Below are 18,586 nucleotides of genomic sequence, written 5' to 3' on the forward strand. Positions count from 1 at the left end.
TGGGAAGTGTCCCAAGTTCTGCGCAGATGAATAAATCTAAGCGAACCCACATCTTAAATTAAAAGACGAAGAAAAAAAAAAAGGTAAAGGGGAGAATGTGGGTTTTGGGAATCGGCAGAGCCAAACGCTGTTGATTCCAACCAGTGTACAGAGAACAGAACCCCTTCAGTTGTAAATGGCACAACAGCCCAAAGAAAATAAAATCTGCTGTGCATTAGCCACAATACCGCTTACTGACTTTTTTTTTTTTTTTTTGCTGGGGGTGGTGGTCAGGGCGGGGGGGGCGCTATCAAAGGAAGTGAAGGCTTTTGGCACAGCGGGCAGAGCACGTTCACTCCTCTCACAGACAGATGTTTTGTGTCACTTCTGCTGCAGTATTACTCGAAGAAAGCAGAAAATTATTAGGTACCACTCCGAGTTTCTGCAGCGGCGGCCAAATACTTCAGTCAAATCCATCCTATCCGCTGGAAACTTTGCGAGGATTCCCGACGCTGACACACTTCCTGCAGACCGGGTGGATTTATGACATCACTATCTAATCCCTCTTCATCTTCTGTCCCTGGTTGATTGATGCCTAGCAGTGCCCTCCCGCCCACCCACCCACCCCCATGCACCTTCCCTCCGGCTGACACGCGGCAGTTCCAGCTCCACCGCTCCACATCTCCATAACTCAGACAGGTCCAGAGCTCTGCCATCATGCTGAAAAAGTCATTAATTTTTTTTTTCTTCTTCCTCCTGCCGACTGTGCTGGGGTCCCTCGGTCGAGAAGGGGAGACCTGGTTCGAATTGAGCAACGTTCCTTGCAACAAACCCGCGAGAACAGCGGCAGGATAAGCAAACACACCGGGTTGTCAAGGCCCAGCCTGCAGATACACATATACAAGTCCACATGTGCCCTCTCTCTTGAGCATATATACACAAAGACCATATAAATATACTTTAACAAGAGCTGCGTGTGCTTCAGAGCATACCAGTGAGGGTATCACTTGTGCATCTGGTTTATAGGGGTGGGACAGGAAAGGCATGACGACACATCGGAAGGGAAAATAGGACAAGGGCGAGTTGTTGTTTCAAAGCACCGTCGCAGCAGAACTTGTTTACCATATCATGCAATTCGCCTATGAAAAAAATAATATTGGCTTCAATTCACTGAGCAGCTATGGCTCCAATTAAACTCTGACTCTTTGATTTTTTTTTCCACAGTCTGGATTCACCAAAATATAAATGATGATTTATGAAGTGGAGCAGCCCAGGTTTTGCAAATATTTAGTTATAGTGTTTACATGTATACAGAGAAACCTAAACACTCATTTCCCTGTGTGCTTGATAAATATTGGTATCCCAGTTTCTCATTACTGCATGATATTTGTACGGGCGACTGTGGTTTTTCTTTACAGCAAGGTAGCTCAACCAGGTTCATCCTTATTACTGAAATTGGCATATGATGTTTGTTTAATGTAGAAAAACGGAAAAACTAAACTTCTAACCTTCTAATCGTTTCCCCCATTAGCCCTAAAAGTAGCTGCGTTGCTAGCTTGACTCGCAGCCATTTACGGCTCATGTTATGAGCTGCGTTAAGCTCGGTTGGCCGCACCATAAACACTTACCGCTGGAGTCACGCTTCCTAATGCCTCCTCGCTGTTTATTATTTCTGCTAATCGCCTGCCAGCCTACCTATTCTTTCCCTTTGAAAATTCGACTTATCAAGGTGTTTGTTATCTTTTTTTTCTCCCTCTACTGTGCTGTCATTCTGCAGCGCCGCTGCGCGCGCCGCAGGACCATTTGTCCCGAACAGCTTTGGCCCGGCGGGGGGAGGACAGCAGCCGGCCGACCGAGGATCAGCGACGCACCGCGGGCCAAACTTCTCACTGTGAAAACAATGTGACGATTTGATGCTGGAGGTCCCCCCCCCCCCTTGAAAAAAAAAGAAAAAAAAGGGCGAAGCGTGGATTCTCTTTCTACGGCAATCACACGCGCGCATAATGCCATTTGACTGGACTGGACGAGCGCCTCTCCCCGATGAATGAGTAGGGAGCCGAGAGAGAAGCCTGAAGAATGAAGCATTCGCCGAGCCTCAGACTCGGCAACATATGGACATGACAGCCGTGAAAACCCGGAGGAGGGAGAGACGGGATGCTTGGATAGAGACACAGAGAGAGAGAGAGAGAGAGAGAGAGAGAGACGGAGGGAACGCCGAGCCGCTCTGACAGCGCTGCTGCTGGCTGCCTGCGAGTGGCGTCCAGGGAGAGGTGTGCTGTGCTGGAGTGTGGCGGCGGGCGGGCGGCAATACACGGCAGAGCTGATGTGCGGCCTCAGAGACGGAGGGTGTCGGGGAAGTAGAGGAGACGGGAAGAAGGAGGAAAAGAGGGAAAGTAGACCTCCACGACCGAAATGATCCCGACTGGAACACTTCTGTCAGACTTCTGCAGTTACGGCCTTCGACTGTACATTTCTTTCAGTGTGATTGTGCGTCAGCGGGCGTCTGAGAGCGTTTTTTTTTCCAGCTCCTGCTCCTAAAGGGTCAGCGGCAGATTTCTTTTTAATGCTGCTCGGTCAAGGAGCAGCGATCGCCGACGAGGGAGACACAGCGAACGCACGGCGATGGATCTGTCTTCACACTGTAGCGAAAGAAATAAACCGCTCCACAAAGGGACGTAAAGGGGACATTAAGTGCAGATGCCGCCGCGGGGAGACAGACAGAGAGTCTGCAGCAGCGGCGCGAGTCGAGACGTCGGAGGAGGAGGAGGTGGCGGGCTGCCACTTTTCTGATCAAACATAGATAACATATGACACTCGCTCAGGCCAAAGTGAATCAATTAAACATCTGTTTGGCAGTGCTGTTGCTGCTGCTGCTGCTGCTGCTGCTGCTGCTGCTGCTACGGAGGTGGTGGTGGTGGTGGGGGGGGGGGCACACATGGGGCTGCAGCAGAAGCAGACGCCGAGGCCTCTTTCATGTTTTATATATATATATCGGCTCCGACGCCGTCGAAGGTTTCGACGACGGCGGCGGCGGCGTGAGCGCGCACGGCGTTGGATTTTTTTTCATATCGTCTCACGCGGGCAGCAGTCCATCACGCTCCGCCGTCCCCACCCACGCAGGAGGCCGAGAGACGCGCGCGCCTGTCACCGCCGCTCTGACAACTCGGTAATTTTGATGGACGCCGCCCGTGCGGGCTGCGTTTTGTCTGCGGATCTGCTCGGATGAAGGCCGGCTCGACGGCTGCCTCCGAGCGAGAACAATGACGTACGGATTCCTGCGCGGGGGGATCGGAGCGTCCAGCTGGCCGCCAACCAGCAGGCAAACCGGCCTGGAACTGTTAGTCGAGTTAACAACCGGTCAATCAAAGGAAAGCTGTCTTGTGATTTTTTTTTCTTCTTCCTTTTTTTCCTTAAACAAAGTTCGGCGTTCGGGTCAATTTTCGAGCAGAAACGTCGAAGGCCAGCTTGTTCCAGATAATCACGCATGACAGCTTCCTGGATCTCTTTGTCTCTCCGAAACCGGACTCTAAACTATTTACAAGGCGGGCGTTTCTTTTTGTTTTGTTTTTTTTCCCCTTTGCGGAGAATTATAAACGATCGCAGGCAGACGACATCAAAACGCTCAGCCGGTGCCGCCGCACGCACGCACGGCTGAGGGCTTACGTCTGGACGGCTGCCCGCAAATTCCTCTTAAAACTTCTGAGTTCGCAAAGGCGAGCGTTCGTTTGTGCGCATTTTTATAAAGCGCGCACATGTGGCTTTGAGGTGCGCAAATTGCGCTCCCCTCACCGAGCGCTGCCAGGTTGTGAGTGACTGACCAGGAGGGTTGAAAGGAGGAGATGAAAGGTGATCTAGGTGGATTCCCTTAATGCCATTTTCACGGTCTGCTGGGGTAAAGTCTTTCTTACCCACGGCGGCCATGCATGTACATACATTTTTATTCAAGCATGACAGGAACATTAAAGGTAACCAGATGCTGGAGGAGTTGGAAGGAGATCTACAGGAGACCATCAGTTCCCCTCGTTGTGTATGTGTGTGTGTCGGACCTCCACACAGAGGAGACCTTCATCAGGAGGGCCTGGTCCACGAGTCTGAGGTGAATTTGGACACAAAGCAGCTGGCTCTGATGCTCAGGACCAACCTGTCAGCTCTGAGTGGCCGGTGAGTGACGCTCTTGTGGTGCCATGTACGCAAAAATGCAGCGAGGCGGCTAAATGTTGCGCCGCAGGAGGAACTACTTTGACTTACAATAGAGATTTTCCTGCCGTGGTCTTAGCCGGGGCAGAACAGGGGGACTCACGTGGCTATTTGCTAAATGCGGGGTCGGCAGAGAGTAAATGAAGCCCACCTCAGCAGCAGCAGCAGCAGCAGCGAGCAGGAGAGGGAGAGCGAGAGAGAGAGAGAGAGAGAGAGAGAGAGAGAGAGAGAGAGAGAGAGAGAGAGAGAGAGAGAGAACCACAGCTGTGTAGCACAGGCAGTAAATTGAACTGACAGAGTCCCAGGCCTGTAATTTCACAATCCTCCGCCAAGCATAAACATTCTGTGAATGATCTTCGTTCCAGGCATTATCACCCCTCGCGGGATTACCCACCGCGAGGATGGATGGATTAGACAAAGGACCTGAATGAAGCAACGCAGGCCGCCTCCGGGCCAGACCTCCTCCTCCTCCGCCGCCGCCACACGGCATCCTTTCATTAATTCATGACGTCGCGGCGAATTTACACAACTCTTTAGTCCCACCTCACCCACCACCTCCCCCGCATCCACACCCATCCGCAATGACTCTTTCATTGGATTATAATCTCGCTTAAAGTGCCAGCGTAGCCGTGATTCCCCCACCCCAACCTACCAGTCTCACTACCAAGGCCTCGGTCCTCCCTAAACAGAGTTGGCAGGTAAAGAGGGCCGAGCGAGGGGGTGAGGGAGGGGGAAAAAAAAAACTACAGATCAGGTGGTCTGCGAGCTGTCAGTTGCTACAGGAATAGGCCGGTGCCAAGAGCGCAGCAGGCATTCCCTGGCACACGCACACAACACCTTCAGCACTCCAGCCCTCCGGAATATGTAAACACGGCTTGTGGAGCAAAGGGAGGCCCTGTTACTGATACACCAGGCACAAGTTTAAGCCTTTAAAAAAAAAAAAAAAAAAAACACGGAAAAATGCTGGTTCTGCCGCCTGCATCTTCCCAGTGACTGAGATCCAATACCAGAGGCACCACTGGGGGATAAATGATCAATAAATCACCCTCCTTTATTTGTGTGTGCAATTATTTATGACATGCAGGCAGGGCCCCTCCCCCGCTCTCCGCTAATCAGCTGACTCACAGATGAGCCACACGTTTACTCTGGCCAGCGGGGGGCTGATAGATTAGGAGGGGACGGAAATAGAAAAGGGCTGCAGGTTTGATTGATTCCTCCGCCCACTTAAAACCCGGGCTGTCGCCCTTTGCCGCCCGCACAAAGAGACGCGAGCCCGAGTGGCCTGGCGCGAGAGTGATAAAAAGTCACTTTGGCCACCGCGCCGCTTGACCGCCAGACATTGTGTGTGTCGGGGGTGGAGCGGAAGGGAGGAAGAGGATGGACGGACGGACGGAGGGAGGGAGGGAGGGAAGGGTGGATGCAGGAGGAGGGGGAGGGAGCTGGGCGGGCGGGTGGGGTGCGATTTTAATATGTGTGGCTCACAGTCTCATTACAGGCTGTGGTCTGAAGAGCACAGGGGTCAGACCTGATCCAAAGCCACACTGACAAGTGCAAATGGGATTCTGCTGTCTTGCCCAACACCCTCAGTACGCACACACACACACACACACACTTTCACCCAAAACCAACAACCTCCTCCTTTAACACACACACACACACACACACACACACACACACACACACACACACACACACACTCTATCTCCCAAGAGCATCTCTGTAAACACAGACACAAACACACACACACACACTGACAAAGTGGAGCGTTCAGCCTTATTAACCCCCAGCGGTCCTTCTCTCCTTAACAACGCACACAAATATATATAAAATTGTTCCCTTCCATTCAAGTGAACCAAACCTTATTTCTTTCAACATCACTTTAAACTCTGTTAATCGATCCATTTTCGGGAACCAGCTGCTCCGTAAATGTGTCGTCGTCTAAACACAGGTCAAGCGCCGTGAACACGTCTTCAAGGAACTATTTGTTGACGCCAGTAGCGCCCCCCCCCGCTCCCCCCTTTTTTTTCTCCCCACCACGTAAACACACATTTTTCAAAAGGCGCACCACGCCAACCCCGGCCCGGCTCCCCGCGACCACCACGAGGCAGGGTGGTCCGGAGTCGCCAACTTGCACAATCGCTTTGATGAATCACCCCGAGAGTCCTGCGACTGCCGAGGACGCGGGACTGGGTGAAGTGCTCAGTTCCTGCTGAGCTCCCAGAAGAAACACGTCTGCCGCAAACACAATAAACACATGGCGCAAAGTGAAAAAAAAGAAGAGAGAAAAGAGAAAACGTAAGTCGCCAGGGTTTGGTTAATCCCCGAGCGGTTGCGCTCAGAGTGCGCTGGAGATGCTCGACAGCACCCGAAATAGCATGATAGCATGGTGCACACCACCTATGAATGAACAAAACGACTTCTTTTGCTCCTTCCAGTGTGAATGGTCATTCATGTAAAAGGGGAAACCACTAAATGACCATGTTTCCTCACCCCCCGCCACCGCCCTCCCCCGCCCACCGCTCCTCCCGCCTCGGTGTCGAGGCGGCGTGTGCGCGCGAACAAACCAGGAGACATGCGGACCAGAACGGCGGGCGAAGAAAAAGAGGGTGTTCTTAGAAATTAAATATGAAAAACATTAAATATGCAGCTATGGCTCCCACTGTGAAAACGCTGCCTCTGACACAGGCTTTCTCCCACACACACACACACACACACACACACACACACACACACACACACACACACACACACCCTCAGTCTCTCTGTTCCCACCGCATGTTTTATTCAGGGTTGATATTCTAAAAGCTGAAATAGAACAATCTATTTCCCCCCTCGCACTCCTCACTTCTGATTTTCCCGATGAATATTGCAGGGGCCAAACGTCAGAAAAACGCAGGAGGAAACTCTCGCTGGCGTCTGCCTCACCCTCACCCCCCCCCCACCCCCCCCCCCCGACTCCCAACACCCTCACCCGCCCCCTCCCTGCCTTGCCTGTCCGACAAGACAGCTTACGTGATCCTCGCGCGAGGTTCACTTAAGTAGCCGATTTGCTTAATTTTCTCCATGATTTAACAATTTTTTTGCGGAGGGTGCGTTCGGGGGCCCGAGGAGGAGGGAGTGGGGGGGGGGGGGGGGGGGGGGCGGCGGTCTGACCGGCGGCAGAAGGAAAGTAAGGAGAAGAGGAGATAAGGAGAGACGCAGAGCTGCACACACAGGACACATGATATGACTGACCAAAGGAGGGAGGGTGGGGGCAGGTGGAGGGGGTGGGGGGTGGGGGGGTAATTCATGAATACAATCCAAGTTGACCAGACTGTAAATCTGGCTCAGTTGCTCCGTGCGAAAAGGACCTGACATTTAAACTTCAAGGCAAACACGCCGCTGCATGTGGTGAGAATGGGGCAAATATTAAAACCTGAAATTAAAAAAATCCAATCTGAGCGACCCGGCGCGTGTAAACAATGAGGTCAAAAAATTACGGACACATGTGAAAGGCACACATCTGCCTCTGCTCTTTCCAGTCCCCTCGTGCCTATTTATACCTGACTGGAATGCCAGTGAGTGACTGACACACAGACACACTGATACAGGCTTCACAGGCAGTGCTACTGGGTCTATTATACTCTCAAACAAAATCATGAGCAGCGCTGCAATGTGCTCCCCATGCAGCAAACTGAGAAACTGAATAAAAAAAAAAAAGTCAGACAAAAGACGAGGACGAGCAGTCGCTCTCCTCAGGTAGTTAGTTCTCCCCTCACGTGATGGATACTCACAGTCTCTCGGTGTTGCGGGGGATATTCCTTGGCATGCTCCTCAGACCCAGTCCGTGGCAGTCCACCGTGGTGCCGCTGCAGGTACAAAGGGCCGGGCAGGCGTCGGCGCTGCCCGCCAGCAGGGTGCACAGCATCACCACCCACATCCAGAGCGGCCGGCCGGCCAGCTTGCCCGCGCACGCCCCAAAACGGCCACCTCTGCTGGGCATGTCGGTCGCCACTGAAGCCAGACAGACACAAAAAGGGAAAAAAAAAACAAAAACAACAACCGTCTTTCTCCTTTAAGTCTCTGCAAAAATATAAATTGCTGCAACACCTCGTAGGCCCCCTGATTGAAAAAAGATCGGTCTTGTGAATATTGATTTATAACAAAAAGTCTAACAAAAGCTTCAGTTCTCTCAGAGCTGTGAAATCCTTTCCTCTTCTTCTGGTCTGGATCTTTTGGATGGAGACTTGTTATCCGGTTGCGGCTTGCTGGTGTTAAAAATAAAAAAATAAAAAAAATCCAACAAAAAAAAAAATCTCTCTTGCCTCCAAATCTCCTCGCAAACTCTTCTCCGTCTCTTTGCCTTTGTGGAGTTGCTGCGCTCTGGTCTGCGCACGTCTGCCGTCTCTGTCCTCCTCTCACTCACTGCCGCTCCGCTCTGCTCTGCTCCGCTCGCCTGGAGAGAGAGGGAATAGAGGGAAAGAGCCCAAACGGAAAAAAGGCAGTCTGTGTGTGTGTGTGTGTGTGTCTCTCTCCCTCTCTCTCTCTCTCTCTCCTGCACACACACACACACACACACACACACACACACACACACACACACACCAGTCATCCATCACAAGGATCTACAAATAGCAGAGCCCCCGACTCCACCCCTACCCCTCCTCCCTGCTCACAAGACCCCCCCACCCACCACCACCCACCAACAGAACCCTGCCTGAACTCACTCTCATTCTCCCTCATTCATTCTGTTAATTCACAATACCAGAACCGCTCGGAGCATCTCTCTCTCCCACTCCTCTTATTATTATTATTTTTCTCCCTTCCTCACTCAGTTTTTTTTTTTTTGCCTGCGGGGGGGAACCCCAAGAGAGACACCTAACCTGCATGACACTGCACAGCACCCCCTCCTCTCCCTTCCCCACCCTACCCCTCCTCTCTGCCCGAAGGGACAGGCTACCAGGGGACCGGGCTCAGTGTGTGTGTGTGTGTGTGTGTGTGTGTGTGTGTGTGTAAATGCGCCCATGTAACAAAGGAGAATCCGCTGGGGAGGAGAGGAATCAACACCTCGGTCCTCGGAGGCGTAACAGCCGGAATAAGTAATCTGTAAATGTGTAAATGTGGATCAGTGGATGTGGGTGCAGTGCGGCCACACAGACTGAAGCTGCCGACATGCACGCAGACTTGCATTTAACACAGTGACGCAATTATTGGTGAGCAGCGTATGACAGATCAAACCGCGGCATGTTTTAAGAGATATAGAGACAAGGAGCCGTGAGAACCTCGAACGGGGAGGAAAAGAAAAACAGCTGTATTCTCCTTTTTTACTTATAGGAGTAAATGTCACATAATTTCACTTCTCCTCTCATCATGCCAGAGCCATCCAGATGCTGGACTGTGCTCAAAGGAGGGACAGGGAAGGACAATAAAAACAGAGAAGAAACAACACGGGAATAATTTGGACACCATCCTTTTTTTGGACACAAAACAATGTAAATATCTCATTGAGATATTATAAATTTTAGAGTTCAGACGCATGTGACTGCTGCTTTCCTTAAATGTCATCATGCTTCTGATTTGCAGTCTGCAGAATTTGAAATTCTGCCTGCTTTGAGAAGGCCAACTTGTGGTTTTATTTCAGATTTGGTGTTCAGTCTCAAGCTCATTGTTCAGAAAGTCTGGCAGTAAAGAGGCTTTTATGAGCGGTGCGGCAAAGCTGTGCGAAGAGGAAAGGAGCCACGAAAAGTTACTTCCTGTCTTTGCTGGCACAGGTTGTTTTTTTTTTTTCTTCGGAGGCACCGTGCAACGACTGCATCCCGCACGCCTGCGAGTCTGCACACGAAGCACCTCTTTAATGAAGCAATCTGGATGTAAAGGTTCATCGGCTGCCAAACGACACAAAACCAATAGTCGGCTTGGCACACGTGTAAATTAGAGCTCTAGTTTAACAGGACACATTATTGCTGCGGCGCCGTTACAGCAAGTTGGTTGGCAATGGGCTGTGACTAAGAACACTATTAGTTATTTTACAGGGCTAATGTGAAATTTGCTTAGATTTAAAGCTCCTGAGTTATTCTATCAGAGAATCGGAGACTGTTTTCCAACAACAATGTGGATCTCTGGCCTGTCAGAGGACTTTACTTTTCCAAAAGTGTGCCAAATGCACCCATTTCTGGAAATCAGGCCTTTGTGATGTCACAAAGGGCAACCTGGTAATGTCCATGCCCTGCTCAGCCGGGAACCACTTGGCCTCCTTCTCCTCTGGCGTGCGGTGGATCCCCTTCCCACATAACAACACAGACGCAGAAGAGCCGAAAGACTCCAGTAAATAGAAAACATCTTGACATTGCATTTGTTTGTTTGACCGACACCGCACGCGTGCACATGCAAATTTGTGAACAATCATACATGCCGTGGAGCCCCATCTGTCACGGTTTGCAGCATCGGGGAAGTTTATATCTTTCTTCTACGAAAGGCTAATTAAAGAGGAGACAGTGGTGTTTAGCGGTGACGGGGGTGGCGGTGGCAGCGTCCCTCCGCTCTCGCAGAGTCGTGACAGGAATGCACACAAAATACAGCGGAATGATTGTGCAGCTCTGGGAGCCCGTAGGAGGCCCACGGCGGTAATTTACAGTGGAGTTGGGAGAGATTGGTTTGGACAACATCAGCCCTCAATAACAACAACCGACAGAGGAAATGACAGTCATACAGGGATGAATGCTAGATTTTGAGCTAGATGAGAGAGTTGAGTTTGTACCTAAAAGTTGGGCAATCAAAGCACCAAACTCCCATCATCAGTGGGCATGCAGCTACCTGGGAGGGAAAAAAAGAGTTGTATTAGTAGGCTGATAGAAAAAAGGAGACAACAGGAAACCAAATTTAGCATCAGAAAAATCAACCACTCCTTTCAAAACCAAGTTATTTGTATGTCACCCTCAAAGGAATTTAGCCTCAAAGAAAATACAAGAACAACTCTGCAGCCTAAACGTTGTGTGTGTGGGGGGAAAAAACCTCCTACTGCAGGAAGTGAGGTACCTAACTGCTTCCCCTCTTTCTAAAATAGCCGATCCATTTGTGCATGTGCAAGTCGCACAGAAATAGCGTTTGAGCTTCAAGCACAATCACATCTGGGGGTGATAATGTAAAGTTGATTAGTATGTCTGAGTCATTTTGCAGGCATCACGCTCTGATCTATTCCGGAGCAGGAATGCTAAATAAAACCCCCCTCTGTAGTGTTCCGGCTGCAAAACAACGCACGACTACCACAGAAGAAGTCTGCTGTATATTTGAAGAAGATGGGGGGAAAAAAGAAAGCAGGAAAGAAGCAAGCCCACTCTCAAATGTTTACAGCATACACTTACAATACCAAACATGCATTGACACGGACAACATAATGACAAACTGAGACATTCCATCCATTGTGAGAGCCGCTGCCTCCGCTTCTGAAATCCACCCACGCAATCACTCACTCACTCACTCACTCGGTGACTCCGTGAAGGAAGTTAAAGCCTGGCACATCAAAGTGCAGCAGCACTTTGTGAGGCTTTGCTTCACTTACGCATGAGGCTTTCTAAAAAACACATTGCATTTTCAAAATGTACTATTATTGATAAGCATTTATAGTGTCACATAATTGTCTTGTTTATATTCGTTACAAAGGCAAAGTCCTAGAGGTGAAACAAACGTGATTGACTAAGCACGAGCTAGATTGCTTCTTGTTTGTTTTTAGTTCAAATATGTGTCCGATAAAACCTTGCTATCGTATGTAGTGGCGCAGTTAATGGGCAGATGTTCTCAGTTTTTCCAAAATCGCACTATTTAAGACACAACTGTTTTATCTGATCCAGGCAGAAGTAACGGATGCTCGGCCAACATTTACAAGTAAACAGCACCACCTTGTGGCTAAAAGTGACACTGCATTAAAAGTAGACCGCGCAAAAGAAGCTCTACTTTTGAAAGGCATGCTCGAAAGAAAACCATTTCGTTAAAATTGTCTTCTTTCCCACGAAAACAACGTCATAAAATGAAATAAAATTCACACTTCAGCTTGTTGTCTTTTTATTTACAGAGGTGCGTAACATGACAGTAGCACTGATATCCGTTCACATTAATCGTACACAGTCAAAGGTACATATTGCATATTAATTGTAACAGTTTAGAACAGTGACCACATGGAGTGAACTCAATACAGCTACTGAAAGAAGGAAGCAACAAGCAGGAAGACCTCTTTAAAAAAAAAAAAAATGGCTCAAACTCACCCAGAATGCACCACAATTAAGCACCTAAACACCACAGTATAACATCAGAGTCAATGTGATAACCACAAACAAAAAAATATAAAAACATAATAAAATATCGAAAGCAATATAACTTATATGAACTCATTGACTGGAACTTAAAACATAACATAAATGTAAAGCTATAAAACAACTTGCATAAGAATGAAATTTGGTCTTGGATAAAAAAAAATATGTTTAAATATGTTAAAAGAAAATGCATAAAAAAGGATGGTGTTCAGTGGTCATGCGTATCCATCAGATCTTCAACTTTATATCAACATTCCAGTGTCTCTCCTGCCTCTTGTCGTTATTCCCTCATTTAATTCACACATCAACTCTTTAAAATTTTTTAGCAACTTTAAAGACTAAAAGATTAAATGTTAAATAAGAGCAACCTTTCACAGTACTTGATATATTCACTTTAAGGCACATTTCTGCAATGACTACCAAGTCAACAACCTGAACTAAAGGTCTGCGAAATTAAACTCACAACCATTTTAAATCTACTCTTTCACAAATTAAAAAAAAAAAAAAAGACTTACCTTGCATCTGTGCGTAAGATGAACTAGATGCACTATTCTAAAGATTCAGCCGATAAATACAAATAAATACAGACAGGCTTGCAAATCAAACACAAAGCATAGGAGGATCACAAAGCTAAACACTCCACTACCCAGCAAAACACAACGAAAGAAGCTGCTGAAAAACAAATTGAAACTCCAGTGGAACTGGAGTACAGAAGCCTAATATGAAACAAGCAAAAACAGAGGTTCTTCTACACTGCAATCCTGCTATTTTGTAAAGCTACACCTTTCAAAGCATCAAATGCATAAAATAAAAGACTCAGGGTAGTGACAGAGCAGTACTCTTGTGTTTGCTTGGCAAAAGCTATGTTGCACTATAACAAAATGCAAGCAAGAGAAAAAAAACTCTCCAGAGACATTTCCCTGCTATTGTTATCGTTTTCATCGGGCCCTTTCAGCTTACTCGACTATATTTCACTGTGATGTAAAAAAAAAAAAAAAAAAACATCCTCTTCAAACTGCTGCCTTGTTATCCAGCATCAACAGTGTGCAAAATCCTCCAGAAAAGTATCTTGATTGATGCAAGGTGAGGTTCTTCAGCATGAACTCTTGCATGAAAAAAAAAATTCCAGTTTTTAATGTGGGCTTGAAGTAGTCGCAATCGTATTCGTTGCAGGCCTGCAGAAGGTTTCATACCAAATTCTGACTGCAGACCTCAGCGGGGTGTCAGAATTCTCACACCACTACGCTGCTGTGATTGTAGCGACGCATGAAAAAAGTCGAGTCTGTGTCTTTAGTTGTGTGGGCATGTTCTTTGAATCAATCCTGGAGAAAAAGAAGACTGGTTTGTATTGGAGCGGCCATTCACGTATTGTTATGTCTAAATAACAACTAGGCCTCGCCTCAGGCAAATCACAAGCAGGTGGCTACAGGCGCTGTCAGCAGCCAGGAGAAAAGCTGCACGCTGCTCACTGATGACAGCTTGAGGAGTAGATAATGGCTAAATGAATAGAAAGTTACCTCAGACACTCTCGTGCATTTTCTTTCGGAAACAATGAATTACTTGTCTATTGCTGAACATGTAAATCATCATCGGGGAAAATTACAGATAATTTCAGAAATTCTGCACTCTTTAATTCTGGCCTAATAAATTCCAAGCATAAACTGTAGTATAAATCATGAACTATCAACAATGTGGCGTCATAGCGGGCTGCAACTATCGCAACCTTCAACTCTGTTGACATAATTCACGATGCAGTTATTGGCTTTGATTGCTACTTGGCACAAGCGAGCGGCGTTTTTTCTAAGAAACGGAACAATACTCACTCCTTCACCACCACCGTTTTCTTTTCCCCGTCCGTGACTGGAAGCATTGGGGAGAGGACTCTGCAGCCTGCCGCTCTCTCTCTCCGTGGACGACTGACTTCCCAACATTTTCCTCTGATTCCAGCGACAAAAATCAGGCGCACAGAGTTATTTGAGAAATATCTTGTTATAAAATACCCCAGTTCAAATAACATCCTACATAAAAATCTAATTATGAAGAGAAAGACCTTGTGTTTTTTTTTTTTATGATAACACACACACACACATATATATCCCATAAAGAACAGTAACATTATCCATTTTTCTTTATATGAAGACATCAAGCTAATGCACAAAAAAGTCAATTAAAAGCCGATACTTGACAGTTTTGCATGTTTTCTTCTCTGCATTTTAACTCTCATAAAACAAATACTCTAAAATATGAAACTTTAGTTAGTAATTAGTAATAATGTATTAATAAATGAAGAGTTTTACCTTAATCATTCCACCTAAAGAGCGCGAGCGCCAGTGTTTCCTGCTGAAAGGCGTCCGGGAATCAGATGTAGGCGTCAACAAGGGCTGTTTTTCAAACTGCACGCAAACAAAGAGTGCACGAGTGAGCTGGGCTGTGAGCCGTTTGTATGTTTGCTTCACGGCAGACCTATGTTACCTGTCTGATCAGTTTCTTTTTCTTGGCCGACTCTGGCATGTTGGTGACCTGCTGGTACAGTTCCTTGAGGGCAGAGTCAGTGTAATTCTGAGTATCAACCGAGCTGCCGCTGGCGACAGCATTCTCCCCTCTGACAGTGTGCATGGAGGGAGAGGGGGAGGCAGGTGGGACCACGGTCAATGGTCCAGCTTTCTTCCCAGAGCAGAGAATCAGATCATCCTTTTAAAGGGTGCACAAACAAGCCAATTATGTTATTTTTCTTTTCCAGGAGACATCGAAAGCTATTAAATCAAACCAATAAAATGAATTTAAAAAAAAAAACACTCACCTTTGATTGAAGAGTTTTAGATCCAGTAAAGTATAGATGGGTGTATTCCTTAATATATAAAGGTGCCTTTGACACAACAAGAAAATTGGTGAGTTCAGAAATTTTTTAAAATTTTTAAGCCTAAAATGAAAACGTGAGCAGATATGGTTATCTATGTAACCTGCTATCATTAAGTACAGAAAAATAACATTAAGCTATTCGGTATAGCAACAACAACACCTCTTATTTCCATGCTAATAAAAGGACACATTACTCTACGTCGAGCTCGACCTTTTGACACAAGCGAGCCTTGAGATGGCAATTTTACTGATTGCGTCTTTGACATCAGGTGAAAGAAATTGACACATGAACACGAGCTGAATTAAATGACTACAGAGAATTGTATGATTACCTTGAAAAGTTTCTGTGAGTGCCTGATGAGAAAAGCTATACCATTATTGAGCTTCTCGATGTTTCCCTGCAGATCACTTGGCAACACCTGGAGGACAGATGCATAACATACAGCATGTTGGCTCGAGGTCCACTTGACCACAATGAAAACAGCCATAGAAAAAACGACCCTGAAGTCCTTACATTCTTTGGCCAGATGATGTGCGGGGCGAACATCGTGGCCAGGTTAATGGCAGACATCTTGTTGACCTGCTGATTGCGAGCAGTGTGATAGAGCAGGTCGAGCAACAGCTTCAACAGGCTGCGGTTGGCCGGCGGGAGCAACATTAAAAGCAGCTGGTGCGCCTCGATCTGGCGCTCCTTGTCGGGGATATTTGTCTTGTTCCCTTGATCGTCAAAGCGGGTCATCGCTGCGCACAGGAAACAAAGGAATTACGATTAAAGGGCAGGGATCACTTTCCTTTAAATCGTTGGAAAAGAAAAACAGGTCTCCATGTCAATACCTCCAATCTTCAGGTGGGCATGATAGTGTCGGTGTGTGAGCAGAGGCTCTGGCAGCTCCCCCAGGTAGGATTTCAGCAGGGTGGCAGCATCATTGGGGTGGAAGCCGCCTGCTTCCAAATCTATATCTGCCCCGGAATTGAGCATCTCCCTGAGGGCGGCCTGCCGTAGGCTGTGGCCTGGCACACGGAACAACCCCTCCACATGGAGGTCTAAAAGTGGAGAGAAACAGCCAAAGAGAAACAGAGACGTGGTGTGTGTGGGCAGGCAGACGGCGCGGAGGAGAAAAAGACTGAGAAGGGCAAGAGGGAGGGAAGGGGTGGGGGCGCTGAGTGAAAGGAGAGGAGGGAGTGCAGCAGGAGCAAAGTGCTTTGAGATAAATTATTGACCAATCTATTTTATTCTAGTGTCTACTTTTAGTGGATGACATCACTTTTTTTTAAGAATAAACCATGACCTAATGTCAATTCACTGGCAGCAGTGTCGAGACGCAGTTTAAAGGATTTAAAAAAAAAAGAACTCTGTTCAGAATGAAGGAGAAATCAATTTATCAACTTTTTCCTCATAAAAACATGTCGATGACGTCATCAGAAAGGAGAAAACTCCATAAGAGTCTATAATAAAGTCCAAAGAATGTGAGCCAGAACATAGTCCTGGAATTCACCCCATTGTGATGTCACAAAGAGGGCTAATATCTCAATGATAACCCTCCCAGGATAGTGACATCACCCACATCAAGTGTTCATTCAACCACCTCAAATTTTAACAGGAGGCTTAAATAAACTCTTGTCAGAAGATATCAGGGGAGGGCTAATTTTTTTAATGTATTATAACAAATAGTGATGAAAATGGACTTCTTTTCCAACATACGCACAATAAAATCCACTTGTAAAACCTTGATGAAGCCATACTCACTTCTGCTAAGATATTCAATGAGCTGATAGATCTGTGCTATTCCTTCCTCTGTTAACGGCGCACCAAAAACCACCCCTTTTTCTGAAAGACATGAAATTACACAGTAACATCAAAATAGATACAGGTGTGACTAATTACTTTAATTCAAGAAGACCATTAGACTTCAAACACATTTGGGTGTGCCCTTAAAAAAATGGGATTAAAAATTAATTTTAAAGAAAAAAATAAATAAATCACAGGGCCAGACATAGGGCGAAGCATGTAGACCAATTTAGTCTAAAAGTAGTATTTATATGCATATATAAATATAAATGCTTGAAAGATATAACGAAAGATGCATCCAAGATCTGATTACAAACAGCTCTAGCGGTGCAATGTAACGGCTCACACCTCTTTTTTTCAGGAAGTTGAGTGACCGCAGGAAGCCACCGGCAGCGGCGACTTTAGGCTCACAATCTCCCGTCAGCTGGGCAAACTCGTCACCCGGCAAGTCTATGAGGCGGGTGATGTTGCTGAGGACCAGATCCGTGAAGACCTGCGGGTGCTCATGTCTCAGTCGTTCCACAAAGAAGTCCGGGTTGAAGATCACTGGCTGGCCTGCATTTGGTTTCTCCATGCTGGTAAACACGCTGCACTTCGTCTCCCTGCCGAAAACACGAGCGGGATAAAGGTTTTTTTTAAGGGGAGTACACACGGTGTGAAGCTTAAAATGGAATTATTCTGAAAGAAAGCGCGAACTTGGGCTGATGTTAGCAAAACAAACAGCTGTTGTGTTAGCTGCGCTGACGGCCGTTTCAACCTTTAGATATGCACTTAAAAATATGTTATGCCAAATGTAGTTATTATTTATGTAGACACTCGTTAGTAAAATATAGCTCTGATAACGTAAAATTAATTAAGGGATACCTTCTTTCCAGTTTGTGACTGTTCGAAGACTTATGGTCGGCCGCCATCTTCGTTTTGAATCTTCCGCTGTTTCATACTTAGTCCCGCCCACAACACTCCAATTGGCTGATAAATATGTTTGTCTACGTCATCAACGGGGAGGGCGAACCTGACAGGTCAGGAGAGGCAGTAATGTATGTGTATGTATACACTTAATGTTATGTCGGTTCCGTTTTTTAAAATGATCCTTTTTTCTAATATCATTCTTACAAAAATGTAATTTTCCCAATAAATTGTCACACATGCTTTTTGTTAGACGCCCTCTTGGTTTTACGATTAAAAGCTATGAAACTACAACAAGGTGTAAGACATGGCTACTTATATCAACGTCATAAACAATTGTTTCTGGGAACATCCACAGCAAAAGCCTAGTTGAAGTTGACTTAGAGTAGCTTTCACTGTAGTTGTCTAGCTGTTCTTGATTCATTATGCAATGCATTGTCAACCAAACTCTAGCAGCCTTACAAAATTCACAGAAATGACACAAAACATAACTTCTAATCCTTACTATCTACATGGTCAAAATGAGTTCACAACTCAAACAAGAGGATTAAAGTAAATAAGTAAATAAAAC

At 46.7% G+C, this 18,586-nt stretch overlaps 2 protein-coding genes across 5 annotated transcripts in view; both read right to left on the minus strand.

Annotated features, from left to right (window-relative positions):
- Window positions 1-8,686, minus strand: part of slit1a (slit homolog 1a (Drosophila)) — an 83,848-nt gene extending 75,162 nt beyond the window's left edge. For 3 of the 4 annotated variants that reach the window (XM_076018581.1, XM_076018580.1, XM_076018578.1), the window contains exon 1: window positions 7,950-8,685. In XM_076018581.1, coding sequence (XP_075874696.1) covers window positions 7,950-8,158 — 209 coding nt within the window. In that variant the 5' untranslated portion in view covers window positions 8,159-8,685. Of the gene's footprint in view, window positions 1-7,949 lie in introns of all 4 variants that reach the window. The other variant, XM_076018579.1, reaches the window with a different exon arrangement.
- Window positions 8,687-12,196: 3,510 nt separating this feature from the next.
- Window positions 12,197-18,079, minus strand: LOC142883588 (rho GTPase-activating protein 19-like). The gene is made up of 11 exons (XM_076018583.1): window positions 17,974-18,079; window positions 17,458-17,711; window positions 17,068-17,148; window positions 16,155-16,364; window positions 15,835-16,061; window positions 15,653-15,739; window positions 15,262-15,327; window positions 14,934-15,152; window positions 14,759-14,854; window positions 14,285-14,398; window positions 12,197-13,783 (listed from the first exon to the last, which is right to left on the minus strand). The coding sequence occupies exons 1-11, from the start codon at window positions 18,018-18,020 to the stop codon at window positions 13,778-13,780; spliced, it is 1,407 nt and encodes a 468-aa protein (XP_075874698.1). The 5' UTR covers window positions 18,021-18,079; the 3' UTR covers window positions 12,197-13,777.
- Between the last annotated feature and the right edge of the window lie 507 nt (window positions 18,080-18,586).

Source organism: Nelusetta ayraudi, unplaced genomic scaffold, assembly GCF_046127955.1.
Source record: "Nelusetta ayraudi isolate G7.1 ecotype Tasmania unplaced genomic scaffold, CSIRO-AGI_Nayr_v1 ptg000008l, whole genome shotgun sequence".
Lineage (NCBI taxonomy): Eukaryota > Metazoa > Chordata > Actinopteri > Tetraodontiformes > Monacanthidae > Nelusetta > Nelusetta ayraudi.

Bases quoted from the DNA above. Each gene is read 5' to 3' on its own strand.
- LOC142883588 (XM_076018583.1), bottom strand. From the start codon at position 18,020: ATGGCGGCCGACCATAAGTCTTCGAACAGTCACAAACTGGAAAGAAG. The intron at 15,740-15,834 runs GTAAGGACTTCA...TCTGTCCTCCAG, and splicing joins ACATCATCTGGCCAAAGAAT to GTGTTGCCAAGTGATCTGCA. The intron at 14,399-14,758 runs GTAAAACTCTTC...CGCTGGAATCAG, and splicing joins CTTTAGGTGGAATGATTAAG to AGGAAAATGTTGGGAAGTCA.